This window comes from Sinocyclocheilus grahami, unplaced genomic scaffold (genome assembly GCF_001515645.1).
Source record: "Sinocyclocheilus grahami isolate Dianchi unplaced genomic scaffold, SAMN03320097.WGS_v1.1 scaffold181.1, whole genome shotgun sequence".
Lineage (NCBI taxonomy): Eukaryota > Metazoa > Chordata > Actinopteri > Cypriniformes > Cyprinidae > Sinocyclocheilus > Sinocyclocheilus grahami.
The window spans coordinates 793,523-812,024 of record NW_015505360.1 but is presented as its reverse complement, the minus strand read 5'-3'; the positions used below and the strand labels follow the sequence as shown (position 1 = coordinate 812,024).

The following is an 18,502-nucleotide window of genomic DNA, read 5'->3' as shown; positions in this document are numbered from 1 at the left end:
ATATATATATATATATATATATATATAAAGTAAACTTATTTTATTTCAGCTAGTTGCTAAGGCAACACAACTTGTTTTCTTAAAACTTGAAAACTCGAAAAAAAAAAAAAACTAGACATATTAGCATACATAAAAAATAGGGACGCATGATATTGGATTTTTGACAATATCCGATATGCCGATATTTTTCAACTCATTTTGGCAGATAGTCGATACATCAATACAACACTGTCTCTCCTGTGCAAAGATTGTAAACTAATTATTTGTCATTTTGGTTAGTTTCTAACAAAAACTTACTTGTTAGAATTAAATAAACAATAATGAAGTTCTTTAATACTGAGAGTACAATGAAAGCTTTGAAAATAACTATAAATCAAATGCCTTTTTTCAGACAGATGCAGTGGTAACATTTGTAGATGATTTAACATTTATATATGATTTAACATTTGTAGATGATTTAACATTTATATATGATTTTACATTTGTAGATGATTTTACATTTGTCTAAAGCAAAGGAGTTGTACAAATTCTGAAAATCTTTTACAGCTCCTTTTATTTAAGTTTTCATAATCCGTTTGAAAAACATATAATATAATAATATAACACATAAATCTGTATATTTAAAATTATTTAATTTACAAGTGAGATGATTTTACATTTATAGATGATTTAACATTTGTAGATGATTTAACATTTATAGATGATTTTACATTTATAGATGATTTAACATTTGTAGATGATTTTACATTTATAGATGATTTTACATTTGTCTAAAGCAAAGGAGTTGTACAAATTCTGAAAATCTTTTACAGCTCCTTTTATTTAAGTTTTCATAATCCGTTTGAAAAACATATAATATAATAATATAACACATAAATCTGTATATTTAAAATTATTTAATTTACAAGTGTCATGTTTGTGATTTTTATTCATGTAAGTTACAGCATCTCTAATAAAAAAACATAAAAAATGATCATACATAAAAAAGACAAAAACACAACAAATTAAATTCAAGTGAAAATATATAAAATATATAAACATAAAATCTAATTAAAATATTACCAAAACGATAAAAAAAAACTTTAACTAAAATGAAAAGAAAAACTATATAATTTATAACAGAATATATATATATACAGTGGGTACGGAAAGTATTCAGACCCCCTTAAATTTTTCACTCTTTGTTATATTGCAGCCATTTGCTAAAATCATTCTGCAATACTGCAATATAACAAAGAGTGAAAAATTTAAGGGGGTCTGAATATTTTCCGTACCCACTGTATATATATATATATATATATATATATATATACACACACGTTTTATTTCAGCTACATTTATAATTTTTTTATTTTAATGAAGTACTAAAACAACTAAAACTAATAAAGAAAAATTCATTAAAATATATATATAAACATAAAACATAATTAAAATGACAAAACACAAGATTACTACAACTTTAACTGAAATTAAAGTGAAAACAATTTAAAAATAAGATAAAGTCTAATAATCAAAAACTACAATGTAAGTAACAATGAATTATATAATATAAAAATGTATTTGTTTATTTTGTTCATTGCCAATGCAGCATTTCTCATTTAGTTTAACTAAAACTAATAAAGAATAATTATTAAAATGATATAAGCAATAAAAAACGATCAATATTGCTAAAACTTTAAGTGAAATGAAAGTGAAAACAATATAAACAAAATTAAATCTGATCAACAAAAACGACACTATGTCAATGATATGAACATAACAATGGCTGTTTCTTTAACTAAAACATTCCTTCTTTCAATTTTTCGATCTAATAATGATATATTCCTGAGATTCAACTTCAAATAAGACACTTTTATGAGATATAAAACTCTGCTCAACAGATATTAAGAAACACTTTTCTGAGAGGAAATAGCTTTAGAGATTTTCAGATTTGCAGTTGTTTACCAGCGACAGTCATTTCATAACCTCTCATTCTCACACACTGTGCATCCAGAAAAAACAAAGCTGCATGGTGAGGTTACGGACAGGACTTCTGACACCATGGAGACCAGATTTTAACAACACAACAAACTGTGCAGTCGGGCGGGAGTCATATCACGCGCAACACACACAAACACACCAGCTATGTGCTGATTCAGTCCCTGTGGGCCATCACTGATCGAACGGATACACAAATATACAAATTCTTTATGTATATAAGAACTGTGTGTGTGTGTGTGTGTGTGTGTGTGTGTGATTCCAGATAAGGACAGTGGGAATTTTCAAGCCCTAAAACGAGTATTTACCAACACATGATCAGAGTTGTCATGGTGAAGCAGGGAAACAAGGAAATGTCACCCGAATGTTTATCTGTGCATTACTGAGATGCCGCTGTGGTCGAGTTTTGACCTCGTTCTGGAGGATTTCATCAAGCCTCAGTTGTTATTTGATCTAAATTTGGTTGTATGTTTAATGACAAGTCTATTAAAGGCAGCCTCACCAGTTTGCCGGGTTTCTGAGCGGACCGGGTCTCTCGGAGCATGAAGACGTTGCCGCAGACTGAGATCTCTCTCCAGGCGCCCGGTTTGGACTCGCAGGTGAAGCCGTGCCGCGGTCGCATCACTAATATGCCATTGGTGGTCAGGCCGTCCATCTGGCTGTCAGCGCACCACCATTTCGCCGCTTTCTCCTGAGGACAGAGGGAAAAACAGTCCATTCATTTGTTGATTCATCGATTCACTGATTTATTCATCTGCTCACTTCATTTACTGATTCATTCATTTATTGACTGATTCATTCATTCTTTCATTCGTTTGCTCACCCCATTTGTTGATTACTTGGTTCCTTCGATTTATTCACTAATTCATTCATTCACTCACTTCATTCACCGGTTCATTTGTTCGCTCTCTTTATTCACCAATTCATTCATTCACTCACTTCATTCATCGATTTGTTCGTTCGCTCTCTTCATTCACCAAATCATTTGTTCGCTCTCTTCATTCACCAATTCATTCGTTCTCTCACTTCATTCATCGATTCGATCGTTCTCTCTTTATTCACTCATTCATTCATTCACTCACTTCATTCATCGGTTCGTTCGTTCACTCTCTTTATTCACCAATTCATTCATTCGCTCTCTTCATTCATCGGTTAATTCGTTCGCTCTCTTCAGTCACCAATTAATTCGTTCGCTCTCTTCATTCACCAATTAATTTGTTCGCTCTCTTCATTCACCGGTTCGTTCGTTCACTCTCTTCATTCACCAATTCATTCGTTCTCTCACTTCATTCATCGATTCGATCGTTCTCTCTTTATTCACTCATTCATTCATTCACTCACTTCATTCATCGGTTAATTCGTTCGCTCTCTTCATTCACCAATTAATTTGTTCGCTCTCTTCATTCACCAGTTCATTTGTTCTCTCTCTTCATTCACCCATTAATTCGTTCGCTCTCTTCATTCACCAATTCATTTGTTCGCTCTCTTCATTCACCAATTCATTCGTTCGTTTTCTCTTTAATCACCAATTCATTCATTCACTCACTTCATTCATCGGTTAATTCGTTCGCTCTCTTCAGTCACCGGTTCGTTCGTTCTCTCCCTTCATTCACCAATTAATTTGTTCACTCTCTTCATTCACCAATTCATTCGTTCTCTCACTTCATTCATCGATTTGTTCGTTCTCTCTTTATTCACTAATTCATTCATTCACTCACTTCATTCATCGGTTCGTTTGTTCGCTCTCTTTATTCACCAATTCATTCATTCACTCACTTCATTCACCAATTCATTCGTTCTCTCTCTTCATTCATCGATTCATTCATTCTCTCTTCATTCACCAATTCATTCGTTCTGTCACTTCATTCATCGATTCGTTCGTTCTCTCTTTATTCACCAATTCATTCATTCACTCACTTCATTCATCGGTTAATTCGTTCGCTCTCTTCATTCACCAATTAATTCGTTCGCTCTCTTCATTCACCAATTAATTCGTTCGCTCTCTTCATTCACCAATTAATTCGTTCGCTCTCTTCATTCACCAATTAATTCGTTCGCTCTCTTCATTCACCAATTAATTCGTTCGCTCTCTTCATTCACCAATTAATTCGTTCGCTCTCTTCATTCACCAATTAATTCGTTCGCTCTCTTCATTCACCAATTAATTCGTTCACTCTCTTCATTCACCAATTCATTCGTTCTGTCACTTCATTCATCGATTCGTTCGTTCTCTCTTTAATCACCAATTCATTCATTCACTCACTTCATTCATCGGTAAATTTGTTCGCTCTCTTCAGTCACCGGTTCGTTCGTTCTCTCTCTTCATTCACCAATTAATTCGTTCACTCTCTTCATTCACCAATTCATTTGTTCGCTCTCTTCATTCACCAAATCATTCGTTCTCTCACTTCATTCATCGATTCGTTCGTTCTCTCTTTATTCACCAATTCATTCATTCACTCACTTCATTCATCGGTTAATTCGTTCGCTCTCTTCAGTCACCAATTTATTCATTCACTCTCTTCATTCACCAATTCATTTGTTCGCTCTCTTCATTCACCAAATCATTCGTTCTCTCACTTCATTCATCGATTCGTTCGTTCTCTCTTTATTCACCAATTCATTCATTCACTCACTTCATTCATCGGTTAATTCGTTCGCTCTCTTCAGTCACCAATTTATTCATTCACTCTCTTCATTCACCAATTCATTTGTTCGCTCTCTTCATTCACCAAATCATTCGTTCTCTCACTTCATTCATCGATTCGTTCGTTCTCTCTTTATTCACCAATTCATTCATTCACTCACTTCATTCATCGGTTAATTCGTTCGCTCTCTTCAGTCACCAATTTATTCATTCACTCTCTTCATTCACCAATTCATTTGTTCGCTCTCTTCATTCACCAAATCATTCGTTCTCTCACTTCATTCATCGATTCGTTCGTTCTCTCTTTATTCACCAATTCATTCATTCACTCACTTCATTCATCGGTTAATTCGTTCGCTCTCTTCAGTCACCAATTTATTCATTCACTCTCTTCATTCACCAATTCATTTGTTCGCTCTCTTCATTCACCAAATCATTCGTTCTCTCACTTCATTCATCGATTCGTTCGTTCTCTCTTTATTCACCAATTCATTCATTCACTCACTTCATTCATCGGTTAATTCGTTCGCTCTCTTCAGTCACCAATTTATTCATTCACTCTCTTCATTCACCAATTCATTTGTTCGCTCTCTTCATTCACCAAATCATTCGTTCTCTCACTTCATTCATCGATTCGTTCGTTCTCTCTTTATTCACCAATTCATTCATTCACTCACTTCATTCATCGGTTAATTCGTTCGCTCTCTTCAGTCACCAATTTATTCATTCACTCTCTTCATTCACCAATTCATTTGTTCGCTCTCTTCATTCACCAAATCATTCGTTCTCTCACTTCATTCATCGATTCGTTCGTTCTCTCTTTATTCACCAATTCATTCATTCACTCACTTCATTCATCGGTTAATTCGTTCGCTCTCTTCAGTCACCAATTTATTCATTCACTCTCTTCATTCACCAATTCATTTGTTCGCTCTCTTCATTCACCAAATCATTCGTTCTCTCACTTCATTCATCGATTCGTTCGTTCTCTCTTTATTCACCAATTCATTCATTCACTCACTTCATTCATCGGTTAATTCGTTCGCTCTCTTCAGTCACCAATTTATTCATTCACTCTCTTCATTCACCAATTCATTTGTTCGCTCTCTTCATTCACCAAATCATTCGTTCTCTCACTTCATTCATCGATTCGTTCGTTCTCTCTTTATTCACCAATTCATTCATTCACTCACTTCATTCATCGGTTAATTCGTTCGCTCTCTTCAGTCACCAATTTATTCATTCACTCTCTTCATTCACCAATTCATTTGTTCGCTCTCTTCATTCACCAAATCATTCGTTCTCTCACTTCATTCATCGATTCGTTCGTTCTCTCTTTATTCACCAATTCATTCATTCACTCACTTCATTCATCGGTTAATTCGTTCGCTCTCTTCAGTCACCAATTTATTCATTCACTCTCTTCATTCACCAATTCATTTGTTCGCTCTCTTCATTCACCAAATCATTCGTTCTCTCACTTCATTCATCGATTCGTTCGTTCTCTCTTTATTCACCAATTCATTCATTCACTCACTTCATTCATCGGTTAATTCGTTCGCTCTCTTCAGTCACCAATTTATTCATTCACTCTCTTCATTCACCAATTCATTTGTTCGCTCTCTTCATTCACCAAATCATTCGTTCTCTCACTTCATTCATCGATTCGTTCGTTCTCTCTTTATTCACCAATTCATTCATTCACTCACTTCATTCATTGGTTAATTCGTTCGCTCTCTTCAGTCACCAATTTATTCATTCACTCTCTTCATTCACCAATTCATTTGTTCGCTCTCTTCATTCACCAATTCATTTGTTCGCTCTCTTCATTCACCAATTCATTTGTTCGCTCTCTTCATTCACCAATTCATTTGTTCGCTCTCTTCATTCACCAGTTCATTCGTTTGCTCACTTCTTTCAGTGATACATTCGTTCACTCAAGTCATTCGCAGATTCATTCATTCCCTCAATTCATTCACCAATTTATTAGTTCACTGTTTGTTCACATTCACTAATTAATTTGTTCTCTCACTTTTTTCACTGATTCTTTTATTTGCTCACTTCATTGACCAATTCATTTGTTTGCTCACTTCACTCACTTCCATCACTGAATCATTTGTTCCCTCAATTGATTCACCAAATCATTCATTCACTCACTTCATTCACCTATTCATTCGCTCACTTATTTTGTTCACCTATTCATTTGTTCGCTCACTTCGTTCAGCAAATTCCTTTATTCGTTCAATTTCTTCACAAATTAATTATTTTGCTCACTGTGTTCACCAGTTCATTTGTTCGCTCACTTTGTTCACTGATTTATTTGTACGATCTCTTCATTCACCAATTAATTTGTTCACACTTCGCACACTTCATTCTTAGATTCATTCATTTCCTCAGTTTATTCACAGATTCATACATTCATTCCTTCACTCACTCACTCACTCACTCACTCACACACACACACATACACTACTGTTCAACTGTTTGGGGTCAGTAAGATTTTTTTTTAATAAAAAATAAATACTATTATTCATCAAGGATATCAATTTCTGTTTCAAATAAATGCTGTTCTTTTGAACTTTCTATTCATAAAAAAATCCTGAAAAAAATTATCACCGTTTTTTTTTTTAATATGAAGCAGCACAACTGTTTTCAACATTGACAATAATCAGAAATATTTCTTGAGCAGCAAATCAGCATATTAGAATGATTTCTGAAGATCATGTGGAAAATATTCACATAAAACTGTTATTTTAAATTATAATAACATTTCACAATATTAGAGTTTTTACTGTATTTTTGACCAAATAAATGCAGCCTTGGTGAGCAGAAGAGAAGAGAAAAATTTTTACTGACTCAAACTTTCGAACAGTAGTGTAGTTGGTTCGCGTCATGAATTAGTTAATTCATTCACTCACTCACTTGTTCATTTTCAGCCTCTCCAGGATGAGTGATAGTGGACAGATGAACACATGAAAGCATCATGGAATGGATGGATGGATGAGTATGAAAGACTGTTAGAGAGGAGAGATATTGTATTGGAGGAGTGTGTTTGACCCACCCCCAGGAAGATGCTTTTGGACGAGTCGAAGCCGGCGGCGTAGATGCGCGCGGTGTAGGGCGGCGCTCGCTGACACACGATCCGACACGCGAATCGCGATATAGTGCTCTGAGACGACAGCGTGTCGCTTTTGCCGTGACAACCAGGCAGCGTGTCCATCACCACGAAATCAATGGGGCTTTCAGTGGACCGGCCGATCTGCAAAAGAAAGAAAGTTTTATAGGGTTTATGCAATGATGAAAGGGAAATTGGGTTGAGATTGAGTGTTTTCAATTTATCGTTTTTAATCAGTCTCCATTTTGATGAACCAAGATCTTTTAGTTTTTAGTTGATAGCATAAAAAAACTAAACATTATTTGTAGCACGCCTGCCATCCAATAATCACAATAAGTTTGTGCTTTCAAATTCTGTCAATTTTATCACAAAAGTCAAACAGTAAATGTGGTTCATGCTCTTTAATGTGTCATGACAGATCACTGTAGTGCGGCACATAAACCAGTTATCCTTCTTCTTTAATACTAGAAATTATTAAATAGTATAGTATAGTATAGTACGAAATAAACATGCGTGAATATCAGAAGGTGTTGACAAGAACAGTACAATTGTATATGAAATGTATCATATCTCATGTAATCACTCAAGAAAGACATCAGTAAACAGTCAAACAGTAAATGTGGTTCATGCTCTTTAATGTGTCATGACAGATCACTGTAGTGCGGCACATAAACCAGTTATCCTTCTTCTTTAATACTAGAAATTATTAAATAGTATAGTATAGTATAGTATAGTACGAAATAAACATGCGTGAATATCAGAAGGTGTTGACAAGAACAGTACAATTGTATATGAAATGTATCATATCTCATGTAATCACTCAAGAAAGACATCAGTAAACGACATTATATTTACCTCAAGAAAGCCATTCAACGTCCATAAACTCATTAGTCATAATTTTGCTAAATACATGCACTATATCACATATTAATTCTATTTTTACTTAACCTGTTGTTTTCTTTATTTAATGTATGCGTGAATAAATCATGAAAACAATAAGACTAAATCTGTTATGAAAGACTGCCACCGTTTAAATGTTTATATTTCAACAATGAATTGGAGTAGAAAATGTTGATATAAAAACATCTTTATGTGCAATTTAAATGTTTATGTAGAACTCTGTTTTTATTTGAGTGTTTATTATTAAATCAATGTGATTCATTGATTATTAAAGAAACTTTATTTTCGTTTTCAGCTAATTTTGTTAAAGGGGAGGTCTAATGGTATTTCATGCATTCTGACTTATTTACACTGCTCGAGAAGGATTTGTCATTTTGTTTTTAGACCACGAAATCAACAATTTCACCAAAGAAGTGTGTTTTTGGTTGTGAGGGAAAGATAACCTAACTCACCTTTTCCCATCCTGCCATAATCTGCTTTAATAATAATAATGAATGTGAATAAAAAGTCACATTTAACAATTTGCGACACATGGTCACTGAGTGTAGTTTAGAGTGACAAACCGTACCAGCGTCCTTTTTTTTCGCTACGCAAAATGCGTACAGGTTGGCAGGTCTGCAGTACAAATGCACCCACAAAACCTGTATACAATTCAAACACAGTTACCTGAAGAAACCTAAACATACCTGAAACATGTCAGTGGTGCTGTCGTGTGCATACTCTACGACTACCGTCTGCGCCCTGGACAGCGTATACGACACGCTGTGCTGGTTTTTGTTGCTGATGGCCTGCAGAAACACCACATGCACACCAGAACCCTCGTCAAGAGCATGCCGGTTCATAATATTTACATCCGTCAAATCAGCTTACAGTTCATTTATCAAATTCAGACATGCAGGAGTAACAGATGATAATGAAATGTGAGGGTGAAGTCACACTGGATAAATGTGTTGCATGCTACACATGCTATAGATGCACATTCACCGGCAGCGAAGAATGCCGAATGCACATTTAAACACTCGGCTTGTGCAGAAGCCCTTAAAAATTCAATGTGACACATAAATGAGCAATAAAGGCGTTTAAAAATTATTATCGGGAAAATGGGCATGTACCTTGGCGGTCTGTGGACTGCATGTGCTGTGGACGGTGCTGGGTTTGACTCCATTGGCTTTGGGTGTCTTAAACAGAGCGAAACGACTCCTTCTTCTGCCCCGGTCTCCGTTCGGTAGGGAGCCATTGTAGCTGTGGAGACAAAACGTTAGTTCACAATGCTGCATTAGCAAGATTTACTAAGCATAAATGCAAATCTGATTGAGAAAGTGGAGTCATTCTTACCCGAGGACGATGAGCTCTCCGTATTTGATGGGTTTAGAAGAGCTCAGCAGCTCCTGTTCAGGGGCCAACATCACTTCGGTCTTCAGCTCAAACACTTCCTCTGAAATATATCTCTATCTTCTCTTCTTGATCTTGCCTCCTCAATGCTCCACCATCACGCTCTCACCATAAGACATCTGCAAACGAAAACACAACAAAAGTAGGTTACACTAATGACTAAGCGACAGATGCCTCTGATCACGTCTGTGATTCACTGTTTACTTTATTCTCCTCCTATCACACACCTCTGAAAGTAGCACAAAATCTAAAGTCTCGGATGTTAGTCTTATTCCCACCTGTAGGGTGGCGCCACTGAGACTATAGTGCAAAAAAAACAAAAAACACACACAACAAAAAACACACACAACAAATAAATAGAAATGATAGAAAGAGTATATTAACCAGAAAAGACACATTCGATAACACACAAGTAAGTTATGCTGTCTGTGAAATGAGAAGAAGGAGATCTTCTACAAATAACACTGAGATGGTTTCACTTCCTCTCAGTGTGGGTTGGCATCAGTACTGTTTTGAACCGTCAGGGTCAAGCGGTCACGAAAAGTTGGCGCTGACACACGACAAAACCACAACGTAAAAATAGCAGGCGACAGACATCCCTGTTTCCGACACGAAAACATCATTGACTCTCGCAGCCACAAATGACAGCGCTTTAATCTCTCATATGCATGAACAAAGATAAACAAGTGCCAAACAAAAAACACACAAAAATATAAATGCACATCAAGTAACAAATAAACATGCAAACATCAGTGCAAACATAACTAGAAAACAATCATAAATAATCATGTAAAGCAACACACAAACAAGTACAATTACAAGTACAAGTTCCAAGCAACAAACAAACAAAACAAAAACATGAACAACAACACATAAGCACAAATAAACAAACAAACACAAGTGGAATGCAACAAACAAAACAAAAATAAACATAAATAAAAGTGCAACGGAACAAAGCAACAAATGAAACAACAAAAAACGTGAATAAAAAGCAGCAAACACACACATGCACAAATTAACCAACAAACAAAACATTAATTCAACAATTAACAAACAAACAATTACAAAACAACCAACAAAGATAAGCAATAAAAACAACAAACAAGCATGAAGAAGTGTAACGCAACAAACAAAAACCAGCACAACTTAACAATGTGCAACAAACAAAACAAGTATCAAACATAAAAGCATAAAGCAGCAAATATACACATGGACAAATTAACGGAAAAAAAATCTAAATCAACAAATACACACCAACACAACTCAACAAAGTGCAAAGCAACAAACAAAACAAGAAACAAATAAAAATATAAAGCAGCAACAAACAAACTAGCATAAAGACAACTGCAAAATAACAAACAAACAATTACAAATCAACAAATGTGAATAAGCAAAAACACAAGGACAAATCAACAAACAAAATAATCTAACATAAATACAAGAACTAAACAACAAACTAACATAAACACAAGTGTAAATCATCGAACAAACATCAACACAAACACAAGATCAACTTCGTATACCGAGTACTGCAGCAGTGTAATGCATCTTTTTTTTTTAGCAACTGAATACCTAACAACACACCTGTGTGGAAATGTGCAAACCTCCTGCCTTCACCCGACTGCTCTCTTTCCTGTAGGTCTGCATGAGTGACCCAGAGAGAGCTCTCTTAAACAGGATGGATATCTGATCCGGGCTTAAAGCACTTAATCATCTGTCTGACAGAACGACTCTGACATACATAGTGTGAATAAACTCCTCACCTTATTCCTGCCTGTCTCTCTCACACACACACACACACACACACACACACACTAACTAACTAAAGCACACAAATCCAGATATGTTTCTTAAGGACAGATACTGTCAGCCCTAAGGGCAGTGTGTGTGTGTGTGTGTGTCACACCCCGGCCTCGTCCCTGTATCCATGCCAGACATCTGCTCAGAATACAGGAGACATTTGCACTCTTGCCAGCCGGCTACAACACAGCACAGCGTTTCCACAGCAACCCAGTATACACTGGGTGATGCAGGGCACACACCTCTCTGAGTTTATGCTCTTTGAAGTATGCAAGGGGACTCATAATGAACTGTGATTTATGAGGACTTTCTGAGGATCCAAACACACACATGTACATATAAGCGTGCATGTTTAGCTCAGATTTATGGGGTGGTGAAACATAATGGTTAAAGATAAACATAGTTGCTGGGGGGTTCAGTGTGGTTGCTAGGGTATTGCTATGGTATTCTGGGTGGTTGCTAGGGTGTTACGTTATCATCCAACAGGTGAAAATCACAGGCCTGATCACTTATAAAAGTAACAGCATTTTCATAATACAGTTGTTGTTGTTGTTGCAACCATGTATGAATGAAAATGTCATATAAACTCATAGTAAACAGAATATACACACACACACACACACACACACACACACACGCACGCATACACAATGCAATGTATATGCATATGAACATGTAATAATATATATGCGCCATTCCCAGGATATTATATGTATGTATGTATATATAAACTATATGCATGAAAATTAACTCTTTAAACTTAAAACTTTAACAAAAATGATCTTAACACTAAAATAACTATATTGATCATTCAGTGTTTTCTGTGAAACACTGACTTAAAGTTACTAAAATGTCAAATGTTTTGTCTATTTAACAAAATGAACTTATGTGAAACATAATGGTTAAAGATAAACATAGTTGCTGGGGGGTTCAGTGTGGTTGCTAGGGTATTGCTATGGTATTCTGGGTGGTTGCTAGGGTGTTACGTTATCATCCAACAGGTGAAAATCACAGGCCTGATCACTTATAAAAGTAACAGCATTTTCATAATACAGTTGTTGTTGTTGTTGCAACCATGTATGAATGAAAATGTCATATAAACTCATAGTAAACAGAATACACACACACACACACACACACACACACACACGCACGCATACACAATGCAATGTATATGCATATGAACATGTAATAATATATATGCGCCATTCCCAGGATATTATATGTATGTATGTATATATAAACTATATGTATGAAAATTAACTCTTTAAACTTAAAACTTTAACAAAAATGATCTTAACACTAAAATAACTATATTGATCATTCAGTGTTTTCTGTGAAACACTGACTTAAAGTTACTAAAATGTCAAATGTTTTGTCTATTTAACAAAATGAACTTACAATAGTCACAGACAACTCTCTTTTTGTGCACTTTTTTCGTTTAGCGTCTCTCGCACTAATACTTCTGCAGGCTGATTGATTTATGAATACAGGTGAACAGTGAAACGCGGACAGTGAAAGGTGAGCATTATCCAATAGTATTACCGCTTGTGCGTTGGCCCCGCCCACTTTTGAATCAACCAGCTAGCAGTGGCTTCTGCTTGGTTTTAAATTTAAAGCCTTTGTTTTATGCGAACGACCACAGTTATTTTCCTCGCACTGTGCACAGTTAAGCAAAATAAACTTCTTTAATGCAACTATTATCCATCAGGGCACTACCTGAGGAATAATAGCTACATTTCAGAAGTGAATGAAGTAATATCTAAAAGTGAGAGGGACAAAAACCCAATTATGAGCAGTAGTGACTCTTGCCTTAGCAAACACACACCACTAATAGCAGCTGAAGCTCTGATGGTCAGATCTGACAAAGTTGACTGTGTGAGTCGTTTTCTCCTGCTCTAGAGCGAAGGTGGGTCGACACAGAGCTTCATTCACCCCACGTCTGACTCTGAAAGCCCCTCGCTGGGCTCTGAGCTCTGGATGGACCCACGAGTCAAAGAGTGACTTCACTCAGACAACAAAGGATCTTTCATGACACACGCTATCCGCACACACTCGCACGACCTCCACGCTGATCCTGAGATTGAGAGCACGCTCGACTCAGTCAGAGCTGGAGTTCACTTAATCTATTGTATGTGTAAGAGAGATGGTTAGACCAGACGGTTTGTTTGTTTAAGCACGGCATTTTAGCAGTGCAATAGAGAGAAGTCTTTGTTTTGATTAAGCTGCAAAGGCTTATTATCTCAGATTTACATATAAATGTAAATGCATAGTTAGTGTTGTTGTTCTGTTTCTGATTCTTTAAGGATCTAATGCAAATACATAACCAAATATTCAGGAAATTCCAGCACTGAATTTTTATTTGTTGTGAAATCATAAATAAGTTGTTTTTATTGCCTAATCAGCTCTTAGTTGCACAGCACATTTTTAACAATGCCAGGTTTTGCAGGGGAAAAAAAGTTTTCAGGATAAACAGAAAAAAGCCACAGAAGCAGCAACCATAGAAGTTTTTACATTTGTCTTTTTTATTGCCTAATCAGCTCTTAGTTGCACAGCACATTTTTAACAATGCCAGGTTTTGCAGGGGAAAAAAAAGTTTTCAGGATAAACAGAAAAAAGCCACAGAAGCAGCAACCATAGAAGTTTTTACATTTGTCCCTCCTCTTTTTACATGATCATTGCTGTGCATTAATGAGTTTGAACATCAGACCCAATGCATCCTGGTCCGTCAGTTTAGTGCACAAGATTTTGTCTGGAGCGCAGCTTTACTCTCAGCCGAGTCAGCATTGACTGTGAACAGTGTTCGAATTGCACTGAATTAAACATACAAAGGAGGTTGATGATTATGGAATAACTAGCAGAAAATATATCCTAAAACTCAAAAGGAGAGAGTCAGCTAGAGCCGAATGGATCCAGAGATCAGCTGAAGACAGAGATAAGTGTGAGAAAGAGAAGAAAGACATGAGATCAGAGGAGAACAAAAACAGTGGAGGGACAGTGTGTGTGTGTTCATGAACAAAATAAACATGATTTTTATGATATTGCATTTCATTGGTGACGTTTTTCTTGGACAAATTAAGCAATTATTTAAAATAAACAAACCCCTTTTTTGTAGTGTTTCAGTTTACTTGTTTTTTTAATTATTATTACTTAAATTTGAATTAAACTGTTTGTGATGCATTTCAGCATGTGTGAGTTTGCACCAAATAACAGAATAATGTAGCCCTGCTGACAAAAATTAATTAAGCGTTTTTTTTTTCAACAAAGCATGGAAAATTTCATTATTCAACTAAAAAAAAAGAACACTGAAAGCACAGCACGTGTGCAAGCTGTTTTCATTATTCAACAGAGAAAGTGACATGAACGGAAAAGGGCAGCATTTCAATAAAAACTTTTAACATAACTTGATAGGCTGCATTTTTGTTATAATGGTTGTGCTTACATTTTACATTTCATCTGCTAAATGTAAATGTTTACATTAATTTTAGGAGAACAAATGGGCAAACGGACAAGCATTGCTAAATGAATAAAAGTAAATAATGTAAACTATTCAATATTAAAACAACCTTTCTAGTTTGATTATATAATTTTAGCTAATTTTTTTCTACTGGATATTATAAACATTTTTCTCCTTCAAAAGTTTAAAGCTTGTTTATAGATTTATTTATTGATGGCAGTGGTGTCTAATACCAAGCTATCACAGTTTTTGTAGACAAAAACTTTTGTAATGCTCACTTTCTCATTGTCAGATGTTTTTAAACTGGTTTTTTGTTACCTCAAAAATGACAGATTAAAACACACCGCGCGCGAGCGAGCCTGTAGAAGAGGAATCGAGGGCCGGATGAAGATCCGGAGCCTCTTCAGTTCAGACAGACACTCAGAAATATGATGCGCTTATTTATATATGCTTTAGCAGCATTCAATCAAAGCTGAGAGCATCCTGAGCGGATGTTAAAGCTGTCAGTCAATATCACACAAAAAAATGCTGACAGCTGTCAATCAATCAATGCTGCTGATCAACTCCGATTTAACGACAACCAAAGCATACCCTCTCACAACAAAGAAACAAGAAAAAAATGACACTTTTACACTTTTATAGAATAGAGTGGAATAGGCTAAAGAATAGCACAGCGCAAAAGAACAAAGTTAGAGTGAACTAGAATAGAATAGAATAGAAGGGAAGGGAATGTAGCATACAATAGCATGAGTGAGATATAAAAATTGTAGAATAACAGAATAGAATAGAATGTAACAGACTGAAAGAAACTGACTAGATTAGAACATGATATCAAAATAGAATAGAACAGAATAGAATGTTAATTAGGCTATATTCGAAGAAACAGACTAGTTTAGATCATATAGCAAAATAATAGTATAGAATAGAATAGAATACAATAGAATGTGGCATTTAATATTATAAAACATAATAGACTGTAGCATAATATGGCATAATATAATAAAGTATAATTCGACTATATTAGACTAGATTAGCTTCACTATCACCGCTTTACTTTTGTTTTTGTTGCAGGAAGTATATCATTGTATAACTAACATTTGTTAGCAACTTAAATAACTCTGTTAGCAACTTTACATCTTCACCATTTAATTTAACAGTACAGAATAGAATAGAGTGGAATAGGCTAAAGAATAGCACAGCGCAAAAGAACAAAGTTAGAGTGAACTAGAATAGAATAGAATAGAAGGGAAGGGAATGTAGCATACAATAGCATGAGTGAGATATAAAAATTGTAGAATAACAGAATAGAATAGAATGTAACAGACTGAAAGAAACTGACTAGATTAGAACATGATATCAAAATAGAATAGAACAGAATAGAAAGTTAATTAGGCTATATTCGAAGAAACAGACTACTTTAGATCATATAGCAAAATAATAGTATAGAATAGAATACAATACAATAGAATGTGGCATTTAATATTATAAAACATAATAGACTGTAGCATAATATGGCATAATATAATAAAGTATAATTCGACTATATTAGACTAGATTAAAAGAAACAGACTAGTTAAGAACACTTAGCAAAATATTATAGAAAAATAGAATAGGATAGAATGTGGTATATAATAGTATAAATATTATTAATAGCATATTATGGCATAATGGAATAGAATGTAAATTAAACTCGATCAGAAGAAACAGACAATAGAATAGAATCTTTTGTGGCAATATAATAATGTGGCATATAATAGCATAAGATATAATAGTTTGTATGGCATTATAGAACAGAATAGAATAGAATGTAACACAATAGATTAAAAAACACATAGCAAAATAGAATAGAAAATAATAGAACAGAGTAGATCTTAAAATGTGGTAAAAAACAAAAATCCCAGGGTGACATCGTAGTTGTTCAGTCCGACAGCGAGCCATAAAAGCGTGTTTGACTAAGCGAGTGTTTGTCATGCAGTGATATGGTGTCATTGTGGTGTTGAATCGACACAGGTGTAGTCATGGGTGTAGTCCACACAAACACAAACAGGGAAAGCCAAGCGTTTACTCACACAGTTTAACCTTTAGTCTCTCTTCAGACCAAGCAATCCCCAAATTACCCTTTAAAGTGAGTCAGATCCCAACACACAGCAACAGCATTCAAACCCTTCCTTCATCTGTCCGCCGTAGGCAAAGCCATGAGCCTGGCAGAGGCACTAATCTGCATCTGTTCTATTTCATATCTGTCTGTGTCTGACCGTCTGTCTGTCTGTCTGTCCAGCCCACCCCTCACTCTCTCTCTCTCTCTCTCTCTCTCGCTCGCTCTCTCTCAGAGCACATTACGCCCCGGGGACATTTTTTTTCACCAGATGTTCCTCTAAAGGAAGTACTTCAGCATGGGTTTGTTGCCACAGTTGCAACTCAACACACAGCAACATAGCAACCGTCCCACACCGACTGCTCTGAACTTCAATGGGTGCGCGCCGCCTCTCTGCCACGGCCTTACATAATGAAAATGTTATGCTAAAGCAAGGCAAATATTAAGTTACTCCAGCTGCCAAGGGCTTGTTGTCATGCTGTCATGGAGACAGTTGCCATGAGTATGAGTGTGTTGACAGTGTGTTTTAAATACCCTGAACTTGGACTGGGGAGGGAAACAAAAGGACTGCTTGGCCGGAGTCCTGATGTCTGAGTGTGTGTGTGTGTGCTATAGCTGGGCGTGGAGATAGAAAAGAGAGATATTGCATTAGAAGTCTTTGTCTGTGCAACACTTCGTGAGTCTATGGATCTCAAACCGGTCGTGCACCATAGGCACAAAACAGTGAACCATGACACAGCAGAGCTTTATGATTTAGTTTACAACTCTTTACAAAGGATTCAAATAAAACGGACACACTTTTAAACTTGAATAAGGCAACAGGTTGTTGGTAACAAATGCAATGAGGAGATGTTTGGAGATCAGTTTGCTTTGAGAGTCTTTTGGTTGATGTAGGTCATGCAGAGAGAACATCATGTACTTGGCGGTTATATATAATAATATGTTTTGTTTACTATTTTTAAAATGTTCTTTTATATAAAAGTAGACAGACAGTTGGATAGATAGATAGACAGACAGACAGACAGACAGACAGAGAGATAGACAGACAGAGAGACAGACAGAGAGACAGACAGAGAGATAGACAGACAGACAGACAGACAGACAGACAAAAAGACAGAC

General features: G+C 35.7%; 1 protein-coding gene across 3 annotated transcripts in view; it reads right to left on the bottom strand.

Moving 5' to 3' along the window:
* Positions 1-17,543, bottom strand: part of LOC107594259 (E3 ubiquitin-protein ligase pellino homolog 1-like) — a 27,956-nt gene extending 10,413 nt beyond the window's left edge. The window contains exons 1-6 of one of the 3 annotated variants that reach the window (XM_016284224.1): positions 17,358-17,543; positions 9,975-10,150; positions 9,752-9,881; positions 9,326-9,427; positions 7,686-7,883; positions 2,480-2,668 (exon numbers count right to left, since the gene is read on the bottom strand). In XM_016284224.1, coding sequence (XP_016139710.1) covers positions 2,480-2,668; positions 7,686-7,883; positions 9,326-9,427; positions 9,752-9,881; positions 9,975-10,045 — 690 coding nt within the window. In that variant the 5' untranslated portion in view covers positions 10,046-10,150; positions 17,358-17,543. Of the gene's footprint in view, positions 1-2,479; positions 2,669-7,685; positions 7,884-9,325; positions 9,428-9,751; positions 9,882-9,974; positions 10,151-10,258; positions 10,728-11,615; positions 11,910-17,357 lie in introns of those variants that run through there. The other 2 variants (XM_016284226.1, XM_016284225.1) reach the window with 2 other exon arrangements.
* Positions 17,544-18,502: the final 959 nt, after the last annotated feature.